General features: G+C 40.6%; 1 protein-coding gene across 1 annotated transcript; it reads left to right on the top strand.

Annotated features, from left to right (window-relative positions):
- Nucleotides 1–5,486: 5,486 nt before the first annotated feature.
- On the top strand, nt 5,487–24,392 carry LOC136872713 (venom dipeptidyl peptidase 4). The gene is made up of 5 exons (XM_067146541.2): nt 5,487–5,557; nt 9,138–9,332; nt 15,710–15,870; nt 19,225–19,436; nt 24,277–24,392. Exons 1-5 carry the CDS (start codon nt 5,499–5,501, stop codon nt 24,370–24,372), a joined length of 723 nt encoding a protein of 240 aa, XP_067002642.2. The 5' UTR covers nt 5,487–5,498; the 3' UTR covers nt 24,373–24,392.
- The last annotated feature ends 1,299 nt before the right edge of the window (nt 24,393–25,691 follow it).

The raw sequence follows: 25,691 nt of genomic DNA on the forward strand, positions 1-25,691 counted from the left end.
ACTTCTCCTTCAGGCAAATGCCAGGATGGTACCATTGCCGCTTCCTTCCCTCTTCCTTCCTTGTCTATCCCTTCCAATCTTCGCATCCACCGCACAAATCCCCTGCTCAGCACAGCAGGTGAGGCCGCCTGGGCGAGGTACTCGCCCTTCTTCCCAGTTGTATATCCCGACCCAAAGTCTGTATGGTAAACAGGAAATAATAATAATAATAATAATAATAATAATAATAATAATAATAATGGAGTCTCTAAATGTCTCTAATGTCTCTAAATGCCAACAAAGGACTCCTTGAAGAACTGGAGAAAAGAGAACGCAAAATTGTGAGAGGAATCTTGGGATCAAAGTACAGAAATGGAATCCATCAAAAGAGATCCAACAAGGAAGTCTACAGCAAAATAGAGAAAATTACCGACGCAATCAGAAAAAGACGGGCACGATTTTACGATCATCTGAAAAGAATGGACGGAAGAAAGTTAACTAAAGAAATATTTCACTTTTTTTATTCAAACCCCAAAACCACAATTCCCTGGTTTAGAAATACCAAAGAAGACCTGCAAATGCTACATATCTCAGCTGAAGACGCCCTTAACAGAGATCTCTTCCGCAAGAGAATATTGACGAACGGGCTAAACCGAGGACGAGCAGTCGAAGAGAAGACACGGTGCCCCTTGGACAGAGGAGCGTAAGCAGGCCCACTCACAAAGAATGAGGGAAATTTGGGCTCTAAAGAAGGCCAAGTTCAGTGTCAAATACAACAAGACTTAACGTGGTCCTTGATGGCCCCAGCGAATTATATATATATAATAATAATGTTTTTCTTACAAGTTGCTTCACGTCGCACCGACACAGATAGGTCTTATGGCAACGATGGGACAGGAAAGGGCTAGAAGTGGAAAATAAGCAGCCGTGGCCTTAATTAAGGTACAGTCTCAGCATTTACGTGGTGTGAAAATGGGAAACCACGGAAAACCATCTTCAAGGTGGGGTTCGAACCAACTCACTCCCGAATACTGGATACTGACCGCACTTCAGCGACTGCAGCTATCGAGCTCGATGATGATAATAATAATAATAATAATAATAATAATAATAATAATAATAATAATAATAATAATTTCTTAGTAAGATACAGACAATGCAGCAACGTGCAGACTCTATAGTGTATAGTCTAATATTAAAAACCAAATCAAACACCATGGTGCAACAGTCCCGAACAAACATGGCCTACCAAGCGACCGCCGCTCAGCCCAAAGACCAGCAGATTACGAGGTGTCGTGTGGTCGGCACGACGAATCCTCTCGGCCGTTATTCTTGGATTTCTATACCGGGAGCGCTATCTCATCGTCAGATAGCTCTTCAATTGTAATCAAGTAGGCTTGGTGGACCTCGAACCAGCCCTCAGACCCAGGTAAAAATCCCCGATCTGACCGTGAATTGAGTCCGGGGCCTCAAAGGCAGTGTCCTGGAGCTTCAGACTCTGGGTCGGGGATATATCTGGGGAGGATGACCAGTACCTCGCCCAGGCTGCCTCACCTGCTATGCTGAACAGGGGCCTTGCGGGGGATGGGAAGATTGGAAGGGACAGGCAAGGAAGAGGGAAGGAAGCGGCCGTGGCCTGAAGTTAGGTACCATCCCGGCATTTGCCTGGAGGAGAAGTGGGAAACCACGGAAAACCACTTCGAGGATGGCTGAGATGGGAATCGAACCCACCTCTACTCAGTTGACCTCCCGAGGCTGAGTGGACCCCGTTCCAGCCCTCGTACCACTTTTCAAATTTCATGGCAGAGCCGGGAATCGAACCCGGACCTCCGGGGGTGGCAGCTAATCACACTAACCACTACACCACAGAGGCGGACCCTCGTAAATTTAAAAACAGAAAACAAGAATTGTGTACGCAATTTCAATCCAGAAACTTACAGTAAAACTTTTTGGCTCGAGTTCACCTACATGTAATTAGGGTGAGTAGAATTGATATTTACTTAATACATTGTGTTAACTGCATGGTTACTAGTTGCATGCCTCAGTGGAGATTCCAGGATACGCCACTGCCTTAGGAGAATGCAGCCTTGCCTCGGCAATCGGGGCTCTGCCGAAGATTGACTATTTATTTCCCTAGCTACTGGTGGGACCAAATAGAACCTTCGTCTTCTTCTTTTTATCATGGTGGCACCCTTAAAACAGCGTCCTCGAAAGTGAAGAAGTGCAAGCGTTAAAATCCAGCACCTGTGGGTTATAAAAGTGATGAACTTTTTACCTCGATTCCAGATTGTTTTCAGGGTCAATGGAAAGAGCTTTCTACATGAAAGTCCTTTCTTAATCAGCAATTCAGGCGAAGTAATTGTTTGTGGCGAAGTCGACGAAATGCGTAAGCTTCGTGATGGATCCGTACTAATCAAAACATCGATGGCGGACCAGTCTAGACGGCAGCAAAAAGCCAAATCGTTTGGGAAGATTGGAGCTAACATAGAAAAGCACAAATCCCTGAACTCCTACTGACTTCAGGATATGTCCTAGACTTGGATTATGGGGCCGATGATCTTAGATGTTAGGCCCCTTTAAACAACAAGCATCATCATCATCATCATCTTCATCATCATCAGACTTGGATTATCTATATGATTCACTAAAACTTTTCTTGGAAGTACAAGGACATTATTTTACCTATTCGGGGGATTCTCATTCGCCCAGTCGCCTGCGCTGCGAGCCTGTCTCCCGCCAAGCACTTTGTCATCTGCCCTCTGGGCGCCATGAGCTCCCTTCCTTCGCAGTCAGCTGAGAGCTTTATTAACGTAAGCTTCAGTTTAGTCAAGTTTTCACGTGTTTAGTGCTCAGTGTGTTGTTCCAATGCCAGTTTCATTACGTGAACGTGTGTATATACATAATACCTTCATAAAGTAGGCCTACAGAAAATCTTGTACGAAAACACGCGCTGGCCGCATTACGGCAAACTGCTTGGCGGGAGACAGGCTCGCAGCGCAGGCGACCGGACGAGTGAAAATCCTCCGATTAGAGCAAATAATGTCCCTGTATTTCCAACCCTAGAAATAGCTGTTTGCTTCCCAAGTACCTGTACAAAATAAACTACCAGTACCTAATAAGGAGAGCTTCCGGCTTCAAATATTACTGTATTAATAAATCAATAAAATGTCCGACTCGTTGGCTGAATGGTCAGCGTACTGGCCTTCGGTTCAGAGGGTCCCGGGTTCGATTCCCGGCCGGGTCGGGGATTTTAACCTTCATTGGTTAATTCCAATGGCCCGGGGGCTGGGTGTTTGTGCTGTCCCCAACATCCCTGCAACTCACACACCACACATAACACTATCCTCCACCACAATAACACGCAGTTACCTACATATGGCAGATGCCGCCCACCCTCATCGGAGGGTCTGCCTTACAAGGGCTGCACTCGGCTAGAAATAGCCACACGAATTTTTTTAAAAAATTTTGTAAAGGACTCTGGTGACACATCAAGAATTTACCCGAAAAAATTAAAGCTCAGCCATAAATCGCCCAATAGAGATCAGGTTCTCTGTCATTGGTAGAGGTAAAAGAGAACATAGACATGAAATGCAGTCAGTCTAGCACTCGGTGGCTGGGTCCATATTATTATTATTATTATTATTATTATTATTATTATTATTATTATTATTATTATTATTATTATTATTATAAGCATACGACAGTATTCATCGTGACTCATTATTAAAAAGCCTTAAAGAATTTGGCTTACATCAAAAACTTGTTAACCTCATTAATATGACTTTTAAAAATACGAAGGCAAAAGTTAAATTTAGAGGTGAATTATCAGAATCATTCACTATAAGAACTGGACTTCGACAAGGAGACGGACTTTCACCATTGTTATTTAATTGTGCATTGGAGAAGGTTATGCGTGAATGGAACAAGAAATGCCAACCAACTATCAAGATCGGTAGAAATATTAAACTCAACTGCCTTGCTTTTGCGGACGATTTAGCATTACTTGCAAATACAATAGAAGAGGCTAAATTTCAAATTGAACAACTAGAAATTATAGCTAAAAAAATGGGATTACAAATTTCATTTGAAAAAACAGAAATGATGCCAACTTTTAAAGTTGATTTACCAGTTATTCAGCTGAACAGTAATAAAGAGATTAAAATTGTTCAGAAATTCAAATATCTTGGGGAAATAATAACATGGAACACAAATGAAAAAGAAGCAATAGAACACAGAACAACTAAATTTAAACAAGCACAAAGACTTACCTGGCCAACCTATTAAAAAAAATCTCTTTCGATAAACGCTAAGCTGAAACACTATAATTCCATAGTTAAACCAGAGGCAACCTATGCTAGTGAAACTTTATTCAAATTAAATGTAAAATCTACAACAGACAAATTACAGAAAACTGAGAGAAGAATTCTTAGAACAATTATTAATAAAAAACACCAAGTTGATGGACAGTGGAGATTGTTGCCTAACAACATTGTCTATCGTGAATGTGAATCAATAATATCTACAATGCGTAAAAGAAGAATTTCCTTTTTCTGTCACATATCAAGATTAGCAGACACCAGGATATTGAAACAACTATTCGATTACTTTTTGAAGAATAAAATCAATAATAATTGGTTCAAAGAAGTTCAGGACGATTTGGAAGAATTGGGTATAACTCGGCAACAAATCAAAGACAGAAAAGAGAAGAGGATTTTGAAGAACAAAAGCATAAGTCTCAAACTAAAAGCAGTTGAACGGAAACAATATACTATATCGGACACACAAAGGGCTTCCAGGTCGGAGAGGATGAAAAAGTTCTGGGAGAAGAAGAAGAAGAAATTAACTCAAATGTATTGATTTCAGTGCTCCAATGTGGGCGTAAAATATGTAAATAAATAAATATTATTATTATTATTATTATTATTATTATTATTATTATTATTATTATTATTATTGGTTCATTGTGTCCTAATAAGCACCACGGGGATCGTCTTATCTCTTAGCTATGGTCTTCTGCTTTTTCTTGGCCCAGTACGCTTTCAGTTTCCCGCTGCGTGCCTGCTCCCTTCCATCAGTCCACGTAGATCTGGTGATCCCTGTACTCTTTCTGCTTGTGAAGGACAGTGGGAAGATTCCCTGTAGGATAGCCTGTCGGTACTGAGATCGGTTCTCTGTGGTCGGTAATGGGATCTGTAGTTCCTCTAGGTCTGATTTTACTGAGGTGATCCACTTGGTCTTGTAATCCTTTCCCCTACTTGTCGCTGTAAGGACCCTGTTGGTGAGCCTGCAGGGTTTCAGGCGGGTCATGTACCCGTAACTATTATTATTTTTAATTTATAACATATTTATAGAAATACTTTTCAAGAGCTCTACGTCTTTTCTTTTTCTTTCAGAGCGATAGCCCATTACTCACCTGGGATAAAAATGAAGCTGTTCGCAGCAGAATAGTGAACAAACTGCTACCCGTCGTCTATCCAACAACAATAAGGCTCCCTGGTGGTCATCGAGCACTTGTCCGCATGTGGCTCCCACCCAATTACGACATCAGCAAGAACAAGTACCCACTGCTAGTTCACGTGTGAGTACTATCCTATGTTTATGTGGTAAGTAGCGTAAGACTGGGGATGAGTGGACCTTGCACGTACCGCCATGTTGAAGGTGCTCCTCAACACCCTGCGGAGACCGCGCTGTAATATTAAGTTACATTAGGGTGACTAATTATGGAGGTCCAAAATAGGACATCTGTTCTCGGAACATTTTCTTACGTTGTACCATGAAAACAACTAAGGTAATTCATTTCGATTTTTAAAACTAGCAATTTCGGCTACAATATGCTAAGGGTTACATTTAGTTGTGAAGTACAAGTTGTGAGATCACTGACTTGTATTCTCTTTCTGTCATTCTGTTTCTTGCTCCTTGCTGTCTCCATTTTTAGAACAACGAAAAGACTCTGGTCATTGGTGTCATTTTGATGATTTGGCTCTTCAGATTCTTAATTTATTTCTAAAATCTTGTGTTTGAGTTATCAGTCCATAGACTAGTTTGACGCAGCACTCCATTCCACCTATCCTGTGATAACCTTTTAATTTCTACGTAACTCTTGCATTCTACATCTGCTCTAATCTGCTTGTCATATTCATACCTTGGTCTACCCCTAGCGTTCTTACCCCCTACACTTCCCTCGAAAATCAACTGAACACTCTAGTTATCAAGAGACTGTACTTATTTATCCTGACTTAAGCCTAAACCACTGCCCGCCAAGTAGATAATTATATTTCTGTCTTTCATTTAAAAACACGAACACATAAGATTTTAGAAATACAGACTAGCACAAGCAAGTAGGGCCTTTCTCAAGAATAGAAATTTGGTATAAAAAACGAATTCTTTTGATGTGTCCTATCAGTCTACCTCTTCTTCTCGTCAAATTTAGCCAAATCGATCTCCTCTCACCAATTGGAGTCAGTATCTCTTCATTCGTGATTTGATATATCCATCTCACCTTCGGCATTCTCTGTAACACCACATCTCAAAAGCTTCCATTTTCTTTCTAAACTAGTTATCGTCCGTGTTTCACTACCATACAATGCCACGCTCCAGACGAAAGCCTTTAAAAACAACTTTCTAATTCCTATATCAAGGTTCGAAGTTACCAAATTTCTATTCTTGAGAAAGGCCCTACTTGCTTGTGCTAGTCTGTATTTCTAAAATCTTATGTGTTCGTTTTTTATACCAAATTTCTATTCTTGAGAAAGGCCCTACTTGCTTGTGCTAGTCTGTATTTCTAAAATCTTATGTGTTCGTTTTTTTTAATGAAAGACAGAAATATAATTATCTACTTGGCGGGCAGTGGTTTAGGCTTAAGTCAGGATAAATAAGTACAGTCTCTTGATAACTATAGTGCTAATACCAATGAGTTAGCTGGAAATTTTATAATGTCCAATAACGGACCATTATATTGGTATTATAAATTTAATCATTCGGGATAAATATTTCATGTTCCCTATAGGAATCAACATCTATATCAACCATAGTGCTATCATTGAAAGTAGGCCTACGGACGTGGCACATTTGGCGGGAACTTGAAACAGCTGAGCTGCGTTGCCGTGTGTCACATCATCTGATTCGAACGACGAGCAATACCGCGTAAATATCATGGACTACAACACAGACACGCAGTCTGCGCAAAGTTCATTTACGTTCATCATTAAATCTATAAATGATTCTATGCATAATGATTTACACATCAAAACTATGTCGACTAAAATGATATGCATTTTCAATACCAATGACATTCTTTTAAAAGTTCAAAAACTGAAAATAGCCTATAAGTGTCACATTCGACTTGAAGGATGCCTACCAGGTGTATGTAAGTTTCTGTTGATTTTTGTGGTAAAGAAAACATGTAACATCTTTCAAGTACCGTAAGTTATGAATACCATGCCAGAAAAACTGTTTGTATTTTGCGGAAAACCATTCGTCGAGCCATTTTCCAACTTGAAGAAATTACTGAAGTACTGCTCTGCGAGCGCGTTCCCCATTGATGCGAAGAGGTGATAGTCAGATGGTGCCAGGTCGGGCGAGTACGGCGGGTGTGGAAGGATGTCCCACGCGATTTCAAAGTGTCTTTAACTGGTTTTGCTAAGTGAGACGCGCATTGTCATGTAAAAATTACTTTGCCATGTCTTCTGGTCCATACCTCTCATCTTTCGATCAATGTGCGATTTAAATATTAATCATTTGTTGGCGATAGCGTTGTGCACTAACGGTTTTGCCGGGCTTCAAGAGTTCATAATACACAATACCGCTCTGGTCCCACTCCTTCTGACCACTCCTTCTTGGTGTTGCATTTGCTCTGTCAGTCAGTGTAATTAAAACTTAACTATAGATTGCCCAACACAGAGCCCACTTTTAAAAACACCACTCATGTCATTCCACGCCATCACTCCACTGACATCTCGGAACATACTACTTAGTCGAGCAGCTCGTCTCCTTTCTCCAAGTCTTCCCAGCCCAAACTTTGCAACATTTTCGTAACGTTACTATTTTATCGGAAATATAACATAAATCGAGTTGCTTTTCTTTGGATTTTTTTCCAATTCTCGAATCAAGTAACTTAGAGTGTGTCTAATTTTTCTATAAATTTAGCATTAGGCCCTATGGATCACACTTGGAAGAAATAAGAATGATTGATTTCATTGGCTTGGAATAAGGAAAGTCACTTCTACACTTCTGAGGCACTCTACGCAACTGGGACATCAGCACTTACCATTAACATCAAGGACATTGAGAAAATTGAACGACAGGTACTGAGGAAGATATTCGGGCCCAAGTTTCAAAAGGGTATATGGATGCGAAAAAGCTCGGAAGAACTCTATGCATTAACTGAGCGATTCACTTCAGTCGCACGCAAACGGCGTATGAAATTTTATGGACATTCAGCACGAATGGATGACTCACGACTGACTAAGAAAATAATTATTTCTTATTATCAATGGAAACCGACAAACCAAAGTTCGCTGGCTAGTGGATGCACAAAAGGACCTCGCAGAAGTCGACGTTGATCCAATGGCAACCACAAGGAATACATACAGACAAAAGATCAACAGCCATAAATTTGCACCCAAGAATCCATCTGAGAAAAGCTTGAAACTCAAAAACTCATGGACACAAGAAAAACGGCAGGCCCATAGTGAAAGGATGAGGAAGTTTTGGGAAGATAAGAAGAACAAGAAGATGAAGAATACCAGTGCTATTTAATGGTTCCACGTGTTCCTTAAGGGGCTAAACGAATGTATATAATAATAATAATAATAATAATAATAATAATAATAATAATAATAATAATAATAATAATAATAATAATAGCAGCTTGGCTCAGTTACATGCGTTTTTATTTAATGTCATCTAGACTGCCTGTGTGCCAATTTTGACGTTCCGCTTTTCTCTACTAGATGGCAGAGAAACGGATCTGTGTTGGGCAATCTATAGTTAAGTTTTAATTAATCCAGAATAGCTGATTAGTTGTTACAAATTCGAGTTGAGCTTTAAAAAAATGTCATGCCCATACGTTCTTTGGAAAGAAACGCAAATTAACTTCTGAGGACAATTTTCCCAACCCACTCTGTATATATTTTGTACTAAGTAGCCTTCTCTCGCAGACACGGAGCCCCAGGCGCAGTGCAGATCAACGAACGATTCCAAGTAGGCTGGCACACGTACCTCGTCGCAAATCGCAGCATCGTCTACGTGAGGATCGAGGGTCGAGGTTCTCAGCTTGTTGGTCAGAGGGCGCGTTCCTCTGGGCACCGCCGTCTTGGATCGCTGGAGGTGGAGGACCAGATACTCGTCGTCAAGTAAGTAATATTTGATAATTTTTCCAATATTTCCATTCAGAATACCTTTAATGCCAAGTCCACATTCAAGTGTTCTTTCTTAACTGAATGTACCGCGTACGGAAGATAATGGTAAAACTCGAGAATAGCTCCTCAGCGTACGGTATATTTGGGAAGGTGATTGATAGATCTTATGAATCTTTTTTAATCAAAAAATGCTATGTGTTCGAGGCGTCGACCTATAGAGATATTTTGCCCCTACTTGCACCATGTGATATGAACCTGCGTGTAATTGGAATGGAGGAAGTGTAGAGTGTTGAATGTGAGGAAAGGAACGTTAAGGACGACACAAACACCCAGTCCCTAGGACAGAGATTTTAATAATTTACAATTAAAAACCCCTGACCTAGCCGGGAATCGAACCCGGGTGAGAGGCGGACGCGTTGCCCCCTACACCGCGGGGCCGGACATGATAGATCTTACTTCCTATTATATGTAGGAGAGACGTATGTGTTAACTGGCAATGTTGGAAATCCACGAACCCACCCCTAGGAGTATATTTACCTTTATAGGAAAATATCAAGAAGCGAGCGATATTTCCCAGGTCTGCTCAAGGCTTAACATCCCCATCCAACGGATGAATCACCATCGACAGCGGCATATGCCCACACGTCATACAAACACTGCGGAGACGATGAAATTGAACTCAAGCATATGATGCGCACTCTGAAAGTAATTCGACAGGGTCAGAAATGGAATGAATGAAGCCCCCATCTAACGGCGAGGATGGGAATCATGCCGGCTGCCAAAACCTGTCGTACTCCTCTGGCACAATGATAAGTGACTGACAGATTGACTGATATTGGAGAGTGTTGCTGGAATGAAAGTTGGGGCAGAAGTACCTGGAGAAAAACCTGTCCCGCCTCACCTTTGTCCAGCACAAATCTCACATGAGTGACCGAGATTTGAACCACGGAACCCAGCAGTTAGAGGTCGGTACGCTGCCGCCTGAGCCACGGAGGCTCGTGATACGCACTCTGCTGGTTAGACATTGTATACCACCACCTCTTCTTCCCTGCCGGCCAACATTCTGATGGTTGAAATGTTTTCCTCCAATGGGATTCGAACCGGCACACCGTTAAATCTTAACGCCTTAACGATTATGACCGCCAGTTGAGATAATATGCACTGCTCAAAAAATAAATGTGCTCACTTTTTTAAAATTTTCTTATCCCTGGGTGGGTGGGGGTAGAATAACACCCACAGTATCCCCTGCCTGTCTGTAAGAGGCGACTAAAAGGGGCCATAGGGGCTTTGGACATGGAATCATGGGTTGGTGACCACGGTACCCTTAGCTGAATCTCGCCATTGCTTCCACTTACTTGTTCCAGGCTCCTTACTTTCATCTATCCTATCCGACCTCCCTTGGTCACCTCTTGTTCTTTCTCGACCCCGATTGTTTTGGGTTACAAGGCCTATTGAATCTTTCATGTTCACTCCCTTCATTGCCCTTGTATTTCTTTGACCTTCCATATATTCCCTCTGATTAGTTTTAATAGAGGGTTGCCCAGTTGTATTTTTTCCTAAAACATTAATCACCACCACCACCTATTTACAACAATTATGAATTGAAGTGAAAAGCACTCTTTAGACAACGTCATCATGCAATGTGACATAAAAGAAGAGGTCCCTGGACATACAATATAATCGCTAAGTGGCTAGTAAAGAATCTTAATCAGGAATATTGCCACCCCTCGCATGGATAACAGCTTCACAACGTCTACTCATGCTTCTGACAAGGCGCCGCACGCTCATTTGAGGCAGATATTCTCTTCAGATATACTCAGATATACTCTTTCAAAATCATTTCTTCTAGGGCTTGTAGTGCTTGGGGTGGTCGATTTCTCGCTCGGATGCACCAGCTCCAGTTGGACCCAGACTTCTCTGATCGGATTCAACTCGGAACTTCTGGTTGGACACTACATTCGTTACACGTGGTGCTCTAGCAGGAAAGCCCCAGGGCCTCTCAACTTGGGAGCGTAGGTTGGCGACCATGGAGCCCTCAGCTGAGTCCTGCCATTGCTTCCACTTAGTTGTGTCAGGCTCCTCACTTTCATCTATCCTATCCGATCTTCCTTGGCCAACTCTTGTTTATTTACGGTATTAGAGCACTCGAGCTCTAGGGCGTCTTTCATTTTCACGTCCTTCGTGTCCCTTGTCTTCCTTTCGCCGATACCTTCATTTTTCGAAGTGTCGAATCCCTTCCAATTTTCCTCTCTAATTAGTGTTATATTAGAGGATGGTTGCCTAGTTGTACTTCCTCTTAAAACAATAATCACCACCACCACCACCTCTTGCAGGAATTTCCGAACGATGTTGGCATCGTAGGCTCTAGGGCTTGTAGTGTTTGGAGTGGTCGATTTCTCGCTCGGATGCACCAGCTCCAGTTGGACACAGACTTCTTTGATCGGATTCAAGTCGGGACTTTTGGTTGGACACTCCATTCGTTACACGTGATGTAACCATAACAGATCCACCTCCATATTTTACAGCTGTCGGATGAAATCACTCCTCGGGTCTTCTTCAAAACCACAGACGGCCACTTCAACGATATGACGCGAAACGGGATTCAACCGAGAACAGCACAGGACGCTGGTGTCTTAGCTACCAGTTACATACTGCGTTTTCTTCAATTCCGTCGCGTTAGGAATCATATGTATCATTAAGGTATCATCAAGCACTAAAGAATCCATTGTGAATGATGAACCAATCAATTAACCACCACTGAACTGCATTTAGGGCAGTCGCCCATGTGGCAGATTCCATATCAGTTGCTTACCTTGAATTTATAAAATAATTTCAAAGAATTTGAAAATTCATGGAACATTTCTCTTGGTGAATTATTCCAATCCCCAACTCTTCTTCCTATAAACGAATATTTGTCTCAATTTTCCCTCTTGAATTCCAACTTTATATTCATATTATGATCTTTCCTACTTTTAAAAACACCACTCAAACTTATTCGAGTCATATACTAATGTCATTCCAGAATTCCATGCCATTTCTCCACTGACAGCTCGAGTACATACTGCTTGGTCGAGCACCTTGTCTTCTTTCTCCCAAGTATTCTCAGCCCAAACTTTGCAACATCTTCATAACGCTACTCATCTGTCGGAAGTCATTTGGTTTTTTTGTGCCCAAACCATAACAGATCCACCTCCATATTTTACAGCTGTCGGATGAAATCACTCCGTGGGTCTTCTTCAAAGACACAGATGGCCACTTCGACGATATAACGCGAAACGGGATTCATCCGAGAATAGCACGGGACGCTGGTGTCTTAGCTAATATGTACACGATATCTGGCAAACTGCAATCTTCTGCCACGATGTCGCGTATCCAATTCAGATACTTGCGCGGGTCATCGGGATCTTATGTAGACCTCTTGAAGGCTGTTTCAAGCTGTTTGGACCCTACGTGTGCTACAGAACCCTGCTGTAGGCCCAGCTGTAGTGCTCGTGCTGTAACTTTGCAGTTTTGTAGAACCTGTAAACGCACAAAACGACCCTACCTTATGGTTGCTTTCTTTTTCCTTTGGCGTCCCGTGCCAGGGCGTCTGTCAAAATTTTCAGCCATCTAGAAACGTTTCCACAGATACCAAATAGGTTTCTTTTCCTTTCTTTCTGAGCAGCCCCTAGCATTCTGGCAACGTACCTCTGGGAGTAGACTTCTTGAAGCAGTGTAAGTGCATGAATGGCTTCATTCGACGAAAACTGCATCCCTCGTTGCTACCTCGGTCCACACGATCAGCCATGACTTTTAAACACTACACTACACTCAGCCCAACCTTCGCAACACTTTGAATTGAGTCACTCGTACACTTCAAATGACACTGATACCATCCAAGCATCCAAATTTCACTGAAGTCCTCTGTTATGTAAACATGACATGTTAGTGAATTAGTAGTTCAATTCCCATCCCACTATACATTTGCACAATGTAGTTAAGAACATCTAAAGATGTGATCAAATGTATTTTTTGAGCAGTGTAGTAATTAGTACTTGGTATCTTTGAACCAAAGAGCAAAATAAGTCACAAATATTTGTTTCTTTGTTCTCAGCTTCAGTTTGTCACATGAGCTGGCACAATCTAAGATGCAGCTATTCAAGGTACATAACAAAAACTAAAAGCATCCAAGCAGAGTGGGGGAAGGAGAAAAGGAGAAATAGTATTTGACGGATGAGTTTTTTAAACGATTACAGTATGTAAACCAACCTAACAGAATAGAATCCATAAAAATACTTGTCGACAATAGAGGAGAAGAGGAAGAACTGTTGGCGGCAGATGAACATGGTTCTAATGTCAATGAGGAGAAATTATTATTATTTGGAAACCTGTTCTAACTCAGATTCTGGTTCGTTCAATCCGTACCAAGTAAAAGGGAGTCACTTGTAGCAAAGATACTGGTTGCACCGGTAATTAAATAAACATTTGCGGCCAGTTTCAGATTCTCGCCAGAAAGTTCATTCTTAGTGAGCTTATTTAAAGGAATATTCCTTGATATTGTAATCCGGAGAAAATGTGATAAAGAGGTTCAAGAATGTAAAGGTACAGTATAGTGAATGAAAAGATTGAAGAATGTGAAATGACTGTCAGTGTGGAAATGATCAAGGCACTAATTATGTCACGGGGAAAATAAGAAGGAAAAGGTCTTATTAAACTTAGGGGCAAAGATCCTGAATTGGGATACAAGACTGGATGCTTAGGTTAGTAACATGATTCAAGTTGGAGGGTGTCTATATCATTGTGTACAAACCTTAAAAGCAAAATTAATTATGTATGATATACCCATAAGAACAAATGGTGCAAAAACATGGTCGATGGCAAAGGGAGACGAGGGCTAGAATGCAGGCAGCGGAAATGAAATTCTCGAGAAGTGTGGTGCAAAAACAGGGCAAGACAAAGTGAAGAGGGAAATAAATTAGATAATCAAAGTGATAAAAGAGGCAAGAGCAGGCTTAGTTCGTTTGTACATGTTACAAGGATGAATGTTGAAAGCCTGTCAAGCCATACGATGAAGAGGATGAGAAGCCGAGTATGACCACGACTGAGCTGGATGGACTTGGTACAAAACAATACCTATAAGACAGCAGAGCTTGAAATGGGTGGGATGGCGGTAGTAGAATGATCGAAGAAAATGGAGAGAAACTGTATTTGCTCCTACCCTGTCGTAGCTGGAAGAGGGGAACTGACGATGATGGTGATTACATGATACTGAAGATAATATCTTCCTAAAGACAAAGGATGTTCCAAGCAGAGCCTAATTAGGCTATTAAACAAATTTGTGGACGAGGAAAACTTTGAAACATCTCGGGATCATCCAGGTCTTCATCTGCAATCAGAACAGTTGCATATGAGGTCAGTAATGCTCAGAGTTATGGGGAATCTACACACGGCACCTTAAGTGACAAAGTAACCACAACTGAGTCATTCTTATTTGTGCGATTGTAGAGTATTTTTGTTGTATAAAAGACAAAATAATAATAATAATAATATGTAGTAAGGAAGAGACGCCTAGCATTCTATGGGCACGTCTACAGGATGCATCCTACCAGGTTGACCAACCGGATTCTCAGCTACTGGCAAAATAGGAAGACCAAGTCACCATGGTTGATGGAAGTGAATAAAGATCTACAGGAACTGGGAATAACAGAAGGAATCTTAAAGGATCGTACAGCACTCAGGAAGATGCTTAAACATAAGAAGTTCCAGGACAGATTATCAACAAAGAAGACTGGCGCCCTTTGGACAAAGGAGAGGAAGGAGCAACACAGCCTGAGGATGCGCAACTACTGGGCAAACATCAAAGCCCATTCCAAAATGCAATAGTTGAATGTCGTGGTCCTTAGCTGGCCTATACGAAACAAGAAGAAGAAGAATATTGATAATAGGATAATATTTATGCACTATTTTGTGTTTTGATGCAAAGTTATTCTATGTTTTCTATTAATTAATAATTTTATATTTAATACTGTGATTAATATATTAAAATAATAATACAAAACATTTACCTCTAATAATCTCTCTACAGATGACACACTCCCCCTGTGATTCGTGTTTGTTTCTCCTCAAAACTTCGTCCACACATTCATGTAAAATTAAGCAACTTCCTATCATCTCTCATAGTTCATCTAAATGCGTGGTGAAGACCCCATTTTGTATACAACTTGTTAATTGACTTTTCATCTAAACACAGCAGATAATGTAACAGCCACGAATTCACCAGATGACAAATAAAATGAAATTAGAAAGACTGTCTGTAACTTCATGAAGCAAGGTATTCAGTATCCGATGTGTCTGAGCTTTTATGTTCAATTTACGGCACACATATGTTACAGGGAGCTGATTCAGAAGTATAACTACATTGACGGAGCCAAAGTAGGGATCTGGGGTTCGAGCTATGGCGGATACAGTGCTCTTCTGGCCCTGGCTCTGGACGAGGACCACGTGATAAAGTGTGGCATGGCTGTGTCACCAATTGTCAGCTGGAGGCATTACAGTATGTCAAAATATTTGGCTCTATTATGATATTATAACTGAAGTAGTTAGTGAGAGGCATGTTTAAAAGCGTACCCTGCACCAATGCGGGACCAAACGCTAGGAAATAAGAAGTTAGTGAGATGTTGATAGTGACAAGGAATTATGTTTTTGACCAATATAAAAGGCGTTACACACATTTATAATGTTACGTTATTTGTAACACTGTCGCTTTGATCAATTAGTGTATTCTTCAGAAGTGCTGTAGCAACATTTTCTCACACATGCGACGAAATGTGGTCCTAACTCATGACTACGATAAACATCATCGTATTAGATAAAAACCATTTTTCACATTACTAATGTTTTAGTACAATTGACTGACCACTATACAGTCTATATCAGCACAATTTGTAAAATATATCAACCACAACAGGCTTTCGGAATCATTGTTCGATCCCCAGTGGATACATCAACATTATTTTAAAAAATGTAAAATCCAAATTATTTTGTCGTCCAAATATTAAAAAGTTTATAACGTCAATATAAAGAAACAAAACAAAAACATAATACTTTTGAAATGATTAACATAGCTGCATTTACAAGTCCAGAGAAATATGTTTTCTATCTCGTCCTAATATCGTGGCAATTAACAAGGATCTCCCCATTTTCATCTTTGCTAACGTACTTTCTCCGTTTCCTTTCCTTCTATTTTCCACTATGCTTCATAGCAACTTCTTGTTTCCTTTTGCATCTTCTTCTAAGGTCTCTACGAAACTTCTCCAACTTTTACGTTTTTCTTTATTTACAATCCTTTGAGTCTGTCTCTTCATTTCTTTATAGTAATCTTGACTTTCCTCCACCTTATCATCCACATCCATGCCATCTTCTTTCCTTTCACCGCTTTCTTCTCATTTCACCAAGGGCCACCTTTCTATTTCTTTGAGATAGTTTTATGATCTTCTAGCCAGGTTGTGTCATGCTGGCACCAGAATCACTGTGGCTGGCTCCTAAGCCATGTTGGAATTGCAGGAAATGAACATGTGGATTAAGCCTCAAAAGAAGCGCACTTTTACCAACTACACCTATGAACATACCTGCTACAGTTACTTGTTCTCAGCTACGTCGAGCCATCTTGGCGTCCTGGGAGTCGGAGGGGCTAGCTATCCGAACTCCCAAGAAGCTGAGAGAAAGAGCAATTAAAAATACTGCCGTGTGGCGGTCCTCTTTCCGCCCTTCAGAAAGAGAGGCCATAGACTGAGGATAGGTCCTGGAAGATCTACGCACTCTTAGCTCCTGAAAAGGAAAGACCCCCACCGAAATTTGTTCTTGTGGTGCAGAATTCAGCATGGCCCATATCCTCACACAGTGTTCCAATGTGTCTGTCCTGAGACGGAACCTCGGCCTGCAGGAAACACTTAAACTCATACTAGCGAATGACCAGCATACTGCTGATCTCGCCATTTGCTTTATGTGTAAGAGTGGATTAATTAAGGGGTTCTAAATTTCTAATTTTCAGTGTCCCTTTCGGCTTAATATTTTTTAATTAACTTATTTTCAAATTTCTGCATTTAATAGTCTTAAATTTATTCTAATTCTTGTTTCCACTTAAATTCTTAAGAGGGGATGGTTATCTAGTTGTTCTTATTCTTGAAACAACAATCACAACCACCACCACCACCACCACCACCACCACCACCATCACCACCACCGTATCGGTTGAGTTCACCACACTGGAGAAGCAAGTTCCTGAGAATATGTTCACAAGGAGGTGATCAGTAGCCTAAGTAAGAGTCAAGCCTCGAATGCCGTACCGATTTCCCCCGTGACAATTATATTCACCTCTGGTGGCCACGTCGTGTTCATTCAGATCACTACATTGGAAGGACAGGTTCTTAACGAATGTAGTGGCAAGGAGGAACTTAGTAGTCTGAGTGAAGTCAAGATCGTCTTCATGCCATACTAATTCTCTACAGGACAATCATGCCCATTTCTGGCGGTCCCAACGTGTCATTTCAGTTCACCACATTGGAGGAACAGTTCCTTTGCTGGGCACAGCGAGATATTATCTGATAATTCATTCTTAAAATTGGTCTTTTTCATGAAGCCTGTTTGGAGGACACAGGGATTGATGATACAGTCAGTAATGTCGATCACAGCGGACATGAGGCGCCCATCCTGACTGCCAGCAGGAGAACAGCAGCTCCACTGAAGTGCTAGTAATGCATTTTCAGTAGCATTTCTCATCCAGAAGGTCTATCACCCTGCTAAAAGAACTCATTCTCCCGGAAACGTTGACGTCTGTAGTTATTCTTCACCACTTGACGCTTGGCGCTGAGTCGCTGGCTCTACGGCATAACTCATTCCGTAGCAGGGCAAACCTGGCCTGACAAGATTACCTCCCCTATGGTCTCTGAAGTAACTGAGTAATCCATTCCTGAAGAATTGTACATACTTTGTCTCAGGCTACAATGGTTTGGGCATGTTATGAGGATTACGATAACAGCAAGGAATTACTTTGACAGAGAAGTGAAAGGGATAGAGGCCAGTAGGGAGGCCAAGGAATCGATGGATAAACACAGTGAAATCGGGGGTCAGCAAGAGAAATGTCAAGTGGGAGGACATAGAGGAATAGAAGCTACACTTTGACAGGAAGGAGTGGGGGTGCTTGTACACTACACCCGAAAAACTGGAGTTGGAAAATGATGATGATGATGATGATGATGATGATGATGATGATGACTGTTCAGGGTTTATGTGAATGTATCCCATTACGCGTACAAGCTGTAATTCAGCCAAACATCTTATTCATACAGAAATGCAAAGCCCATCCTCAATACTTAGTTATATAATTATATATAATTACTCAGATGGATCTTTCTTGTGACACTTTCTACACGTCCCCAGCTTTTATGGGCACCGAACGCTGCATGCGCTTGTCTTTCGATAATTCGGGTATAACTCGTTTATGTCACCTATTCCTGTTTCCAGACGCTTCGTGCACTGACTGCTACATGAACAACTCATACTAGCCGATGACGAGAATATGTCTGATCTCATCATTCACTTTATATGTGAGAGTGGATTCATCCAAGCATATTTAAATTTGAATTGTTCTAGTACTGAGGGAACATAAATACATTTTTGGTGTGTGTGTCCATTTTGGCGTAATAAAATATATTGTGTTTTATTGTATCATTCATTTTAAAATTCTTCCTTGAATAAATACATTTTCTTTATTCTCAGTTTTGTTTCCATTAATTTGTTCAGAAAGGAAGGTCATCTAGTTATACTTCCTTTTAAAATACCTATCAACACCACTTGCTCACAGGTTATTCAGTTGTAACTCGTTCATACCACATTATCCTGTTTCCAGACGCTTTATACACTGAACGCTACATGCACTTCCCCACGGAGGACGATAATCTCGTTGGCTATGAGGAAGCTGATGTCTCCAACAAGGCTGACCGGCTCAATTCGAAGATGGTACTGCTGTTACATGGTACTGTCGATACCAAGGTGCATTTTCATCATTCACTGAAGATGGCGCGCGCTCTGAGGGGGAATGGCGTGGCATTCCGGTTCCAGGTTTGTTACTATGGATTTGTACGCCAGGCTTAATATTCCTGTTCAACTTCGCAGTTCTTGTGTTGTGTAAGAGTGACTTTTACATATTTTTTCCTTTAAAGATAAGGGCATGCGGTAATCTGAAGTCATCAAACATTTTTATTGTTATCACGGCCTTCCTGAACGAGAAAATATATACTTTAATGGTCACATCATATGATTGACATCACTAAACATATATATGAATGGAGCGCGCCCTGTTATAATCCATGGATCCTCGCACGTTGTCGAAACTACAGATACCGGTACTTAGTTTATGTAAATGGTAGAGGTAATATTGTAACTGGTGTAGATCTGTTGTCTCGGCTGGTTAATGAGAATCTATGAGGGTGCTACTCTACTTATGATGAATTCTAATGATGAAGATCACACACACACACACACAGCCCCCGATAAATTGGAATTAACAAATGAAGGTTAAAATCCCTGTCCCGGCCGGAAATCGAACCAGGGACCCCCGTCGACCAATGTCCAGCACACTAAACATTTAGCCATGGAAGCGGACAGTATCAGAATAAAAGAAGTAAAAAGTAAATCGTAGCTTTGTATGTCGCCAGACAAGGCACACTGGCTCATGTCGCATCCACATTCAATGCAGGAGGTTACCAAGCGCCTACCCGGCCCGCCAATACGTTCTTTAACATCAGTGGGATATGGGAGCAAAATACCTACAAGAGTGCCCTTGTTAACCCAATGACACCGGGCACAGCGTCTCACCTGGACACGTGACGTTCCTAATTTGATCCCGGATGACTGGTGACAAGTAGCTTGGTCCGATGAGTTACTGTTCCAGCTGTTTCTAGCTGATGGTAGAGCTCGGATTGGGCGCAGTCCCCATCAATCCGTGCATCCCAGTTGTCAAGAAGGCACCGCAAGAGCTCCATGATGGTGTTGGGTGTGTTCACGCGGTATGATTAGATCCGTTGTTCCACCTGAACAGATTGTTGGCAAGTGTCTGCTGCGTTGAACTGCCTGGTCCACTTGCAGTTCTTCATGGACTTCACTTACTGCTACAAGGACGATATATTCCAGCAGGTTAATGCACCGTGTTATCGGGCCAAAATTGTCCAGAATTGGTTTGAGGAGCGTTCCGGAGACTTCAAAGGACTGCTCTAGCCACCTCGTTCGCCTGATGTTAACCTTGTCAGCATTTATGGGACGTAGTGGTTAGTTCCGTTCACACTCAAGACCCTAGATAAGCAAATAGCAGGAAGCTATGACTAGCTATCCAAATGACGTACGTCAGCATATTTCCATAAGAGTTCTTCCGTTTGTGGAATCAATGTCAAGACAAGTTGCTGCACTTGGTCGAGCTAGAGGAGGGCCTACACTATACTATACTGAGAGTCAACTCAAGACCTTAGCGGTCCCTTTGATGTTAGTAAGACTTCTGGTTGGTGAAAAGGCTTCCGCAGTGCCAAATAGTTCTCTAGGTTTGTTACTTGTTCCTGAAGTCAGGAGCTTCCTTCAGTTTGGATAGATAATCTGGTAAAAAGTAAACTCGTGTCCTCATCCCGAGGTGGTGCAGCTCTTTTCAGGCACACCCCCATTGGAGGTGAGCTGCATGTACCATTTCAACCACATACCAGCCCTCCTACCATTCTTAAATTTCTGGCAGTACCGGGAATCGAACCCGGGCCCCCAAGGACGGCAGTTAATAACACTAACCGTTACGCTACGGAGGCGGACGGAGATAATCTGGTGAACTGACTTGACGAGTTAAAAAATTTTGCCCTGTATAAATACGGAAAATATACCACAGGTTGTATGTTATTCGGCTTCGATACGTAGATGGCTATGAATAGTTATTGTTCTCAGTGGTGTATGTAGCAAAATAATAATTATTTAATATGAGATCGATATCTTATTGCACTGTGTACTTAGTAAGCTTTGTTCGAGTTCATTCCATTGCTGATAAGTTCGCATAATATGTGCGACGTTGAAGATGGATCCAAGAAAACCAAAGAGGATAGAATAGAAAGAAAACTGTTGGCAATACTGGTTGCAACAGCATTTTCAGTTTTCATAATGGCTGCCAGCTGTGAGCAAGACGTGTGTGATGAATGACGCTTGAGTCCCCTGTGAAATACTTTAAAGCTAACAAAAATGGAGAAAAATTAAGTTGGAAATCTAAACCAAATTGTTTTAAACGTTTACAGTAGCCTACGAGGTGAAAATCCGCTGTAGACTCTGGAAGACGCGGTGAAAAAGACCTCGCAGCTGACCGGCGTTTCCGTGTACAGTGTTTACGCCGCTCGCGTGGAACTTAAACTCCACGGAAAATCCAAGTCTCCAGCGAAAAGTCGATCTGTCAGCTCAGTTCAAACTATGCACTCGCCGTACATGAAGCAGGAAGGCCCTTAACACGGTATGGGAATAGGATGCTTGGCGTATTCGATAATAATAATAATAATAATAATAATAATAATAATAATAATAATAATAATAATAATAATAATAATAATAATAATAATAATAATTTGTACTTTGCTTTACATTCGTATCCGCCCTCTATATGCAGAAATGTTGTCATGAGGGTATCATGAGTTCGTTTTACCTTCCGAATGACGAGACTACAATATTAAAACATTCCTGGAAACATTGTATTTTGCAATCCCACTCACAGGTGTTTTTTTCAGCTTTTTGAACTGTGAGAAACTGCCACTGACAGTCGTTGCACGAGAGCAGAATCGTATACTTATGTTGTAAGTCCCCATGTGCCTCACACAAATTGCCTCGGTATTCGTTAGTAATCTGTAGGTTTTACACGGTCAGTAAAGGAATAAATAGGTATGGTACGTAATCAAAGTACAGCTATGTGAAAGGAAGGGATTTCTTTTGATGCTTCACTATTTCAGAATGAAGTACTTGTCAGATAGACGCACGGCGTTAATAATAAGCTGGTTGTGGCGGAGATGGAGAACGGAGACGGGAAGGGGGGAACAGGGGACGTGCTCACGTGCGGAAGAATACTTTTCCTAAGCTCTTGAGTTGAAATCCAAGGCCCTTATCATATTTTGGCATGCCAGTGTATTTACCAGATATTGTAATAGAGATTAATCTTGTCAAAGAAGTGATATCATGGATGAGGAAATTTTCTACACGAACTGAAGTTATCGTAAAGACGGGATAGATTCGATAGGAGAGTGAAAGAAGAATTTGTAAGTTATGACAATCTAAGGATGAGAAATATAAATGTAGGTGTAAGGCTCATATCTAAAACTAATAGGCAACTTGATGTTTCTGGGTTGTACAGGCCTGGAAAGGGTACCGACGGCGCAGAATTATTTGATAAGACGGTCAGCTATGTGGAAACATCACAGAGAGGAAGAAACGTGATTGAAGCGAATGATCTCAATTTACCAAATGTAAACTGGGAACGGAATGCGAATGACAGAATTACCTACAAATGGTAAATAAGTTACCGGTAATGTAGGAAGGACAACTAAAGCAAAAAGTGATGGAACCAGCTAGAGGGAAGAATATTCTTGACGTGTTGCTGATAAAACTAGATGAGCTCTACACTGACGTGATAGGTGATCACGATGTTTTCATCGTAGATAAAAATAAGTGCGCTCATTTTCAGAAAGAAGGTTGTAAAAGTAGGAATATTAGCTAGTACCATATGGTTGATATGACAGGCATGGGGGAGTTTTCCAAAAGTAATTATGATTGGTAGAAAGTGGTAAACAAAAATGCAAACATCGTTTGGGATGGGTTTAAAGCTAAATTTGAAGAGTATGAAAATAGATACCAACTTTAAAAGTGGTAGTGATGGTAAATATCCACTTTATAATAATGGAGAAATAAATATATTAACAAGGATGTGTAGGCTGTAAATAAAAAGAGTTAGGAATGGTTGTGGAAGTAAGCAGAAATTGAAGTAACTTAACAGGTAATCGAATTTTGCAAAGAAGTCGCTATGGATAACATGATGGCAAACATAATTGGCAGTCATGTGAATTTTAGTGAAAAATAGAAGTGTATATATTGGTACTTTAAGGCGGAGATGGGCTTCAGGAAGGACAATCCAGGAGTCATTAATAAATAATAAGAATCGACTTAGCAAAGACAGAATTATTTAGGCAGTAGAATGAAAAGCTTGTCGGACATAAGGAAAAATGTTTAGGTAGAGAAGGTGACTAATACCAGCTGGAATGATAATAAAGGTATTTAGAAAAAGTTATATTTGCTTCCCTGTGTCAATTTTTACTGTGCATTCTGTTCATATTCATGCTGACTGTAACTGAATAGCCAATTGGTGAAACGAAATAGGTCAAATGTTGTGCACTTTTATGAAGAGAAAACTGATTCTCTCCATTTTCATTATCAATATATTAGTCTACTATTAATGTATAATAATTTTAGTTGAAATATAACTTAATTGCGTGTGTGTGAATTAAACTAACGTAAATAATTTATATTTTAAAAAGTATTATCTATTCCTGATCCATTTGGTTTCAACAGTTAAGAACCATTTGAAAAGAAAACAACTGAAGATTATTATTATGCCATAAGTCACAATAAAGGAAGTTGTAATAATATCAAATAAATAAGAGTAGTGTCTTCTTCTTCCATCACCCTTATCCTAGAAGTTCTCCTGTGTTGGGCAGTGGATCATTGATATCCATTTCGCCCTTTCCTTGTCATGATCCACTTTTATGATTCATATATGCTATTATTACGTCAAATTTTACATAACAAATATTAATATTATAAGGAAAAATTTCGGAACAGAGCTCCGGTGTGTTGTTTACTTTGAACTTATTTATTTTAAAATTTGGTTTCACTTTGATTCCAGATATATCCAGGAGAAGGACATGGATTAAGAGGTGTGAGACCCCACGTGTTCCGTGCCATGGAGGACTTCCTGGAGCACTGTTTCCCGCTGGATTAGACACCACCATAGTACAGCACAGCATGGAATTCTTCATTGAATTCACACATGTTCAAGGATGAATAACAATGAGCGTAGTATTCACAGCAAGTGTACAATTTAGTATACTCTTCTTTACTTAACTCTTTATAGTTCAATCACAACAGATTAATCTGTTAAATGTAAATATGATAGTTCTCAATTGCTCTCATTGTTGTCAACCTTTAATAGTTTGAAAATCACCAAATATTACAAAACAAAAAATATATCGATATGGCAATAATGGAGGTTCATTTACCAGAGCACGTTGTTTACGAAACTTAAGTTGTAGTTGAGTCCTTCATACTGACTTATGATGTTAATCATAGTATTCCTGTTCTCAAGATCGGTGAGGAATTAAGAATAATCTATACTAATACATTATGCGGCAAAACAAGCAGTTTGAAATTACAAACATCCTGTGAACATCAAGACACGTCATTATAACATTCAAGTTGACGACGGCAACTCGTATCTAAATGCGTCGTTACAGCATGTCTTCAAAATGTGCACCCTCACGTCTCGCTCATTGTCCCGTTGTGGTCCTGTAGAGTGTCGAATATATTAATGAATACAGGTTGCCTCAAAGACACAGAAAATGGCTGTATCTGTAAACATTCCTAGGTAGGTGAGAAATTTCTGGAATTGAACATTAAATTGTAAATAAAAGTACGGTTATCTATATTCTTATTATTGTAATTTAACGTATCTTATTTTTTCTTGGATATTATATTATTGTATTTAGGAAACAAAATGTTCATTTATCTTATATTGTGTAGTATAAGATATATTTTAGGTACATTAAAATAGCATAGAAATATAGTAATTTGTTTCAGTCTTTTTTATGTTTTAATAGTTTTATTTAATGTTTCTTAAATATTCACTGGTTAAGTAAAATGAAATGGCGTATGGCTTTTAGTGCCGGGAATGTCCGAGGACATGCTCGGCTCGCCAGGTGCAGGTCTTTTGATTTGACACCCTTAGGCGACCTGCGCGTCGTGATGGAAATGAAATGATGATGAAGACGGCACATACACCCAGCCCCAGTGCCAGTGAAATTAACCAATGATGGTTAAAATTCCCAACCTTGCCGGGAATCGAACCCGGGACCCCTGTTACCAAAGGCCAGCACGCTAACCATTTAGCTATGGCGCCGGACACTGGTTAAGTGTAAGACAGGGACACGTGTACCTAACTTTTCCAGTTAAAATAAACCATCTATCTATCTGACCGGAAAATGGATTCATTCAACATTCCCGATTTATGAGAGAAGATTCAGTAATTTTTGCGTCTTCGAGGCA

Source organism: Anabrus simplex, chromosome 4, assembly GCF_040414725.1.
Source record: "Anabrus simplex isolate iqAnaSimp1 chromosome 4, ASM4041472v1, whole genome shotgun sequence".
Taxonomy (NCBI): Eukaryota; Metazoa; Arthropoda; class Insecta; order Orthoptera; family Tettigoniidae; genus Anabrus; species Anabrus simplex.

Bases quoted from the DNA above. Each gene is read 5' to 3' on its own strand.
- LOC136872713 (XM_067146541.2), top strand. From the start codon at position 5,499: ATGTGGCTCCCACCCAATTACGACATCAGCAAGAACAAGTACCCACTG. The intron at 5,558-9,137 runs GTGAGTACTATC...CTTCTCTCGCAG, and splicing joins TACCCACTGCTAGTTCACGT to ACACGGAGCCCCAGGCGCAG. The intron at 9,333-15,709 runs GTAAGTAATATT...CATATGTTACAG, and splicing joins GACCAGATACTCGTCGTCAA to GGAGCTGATTCAGAAGTATA.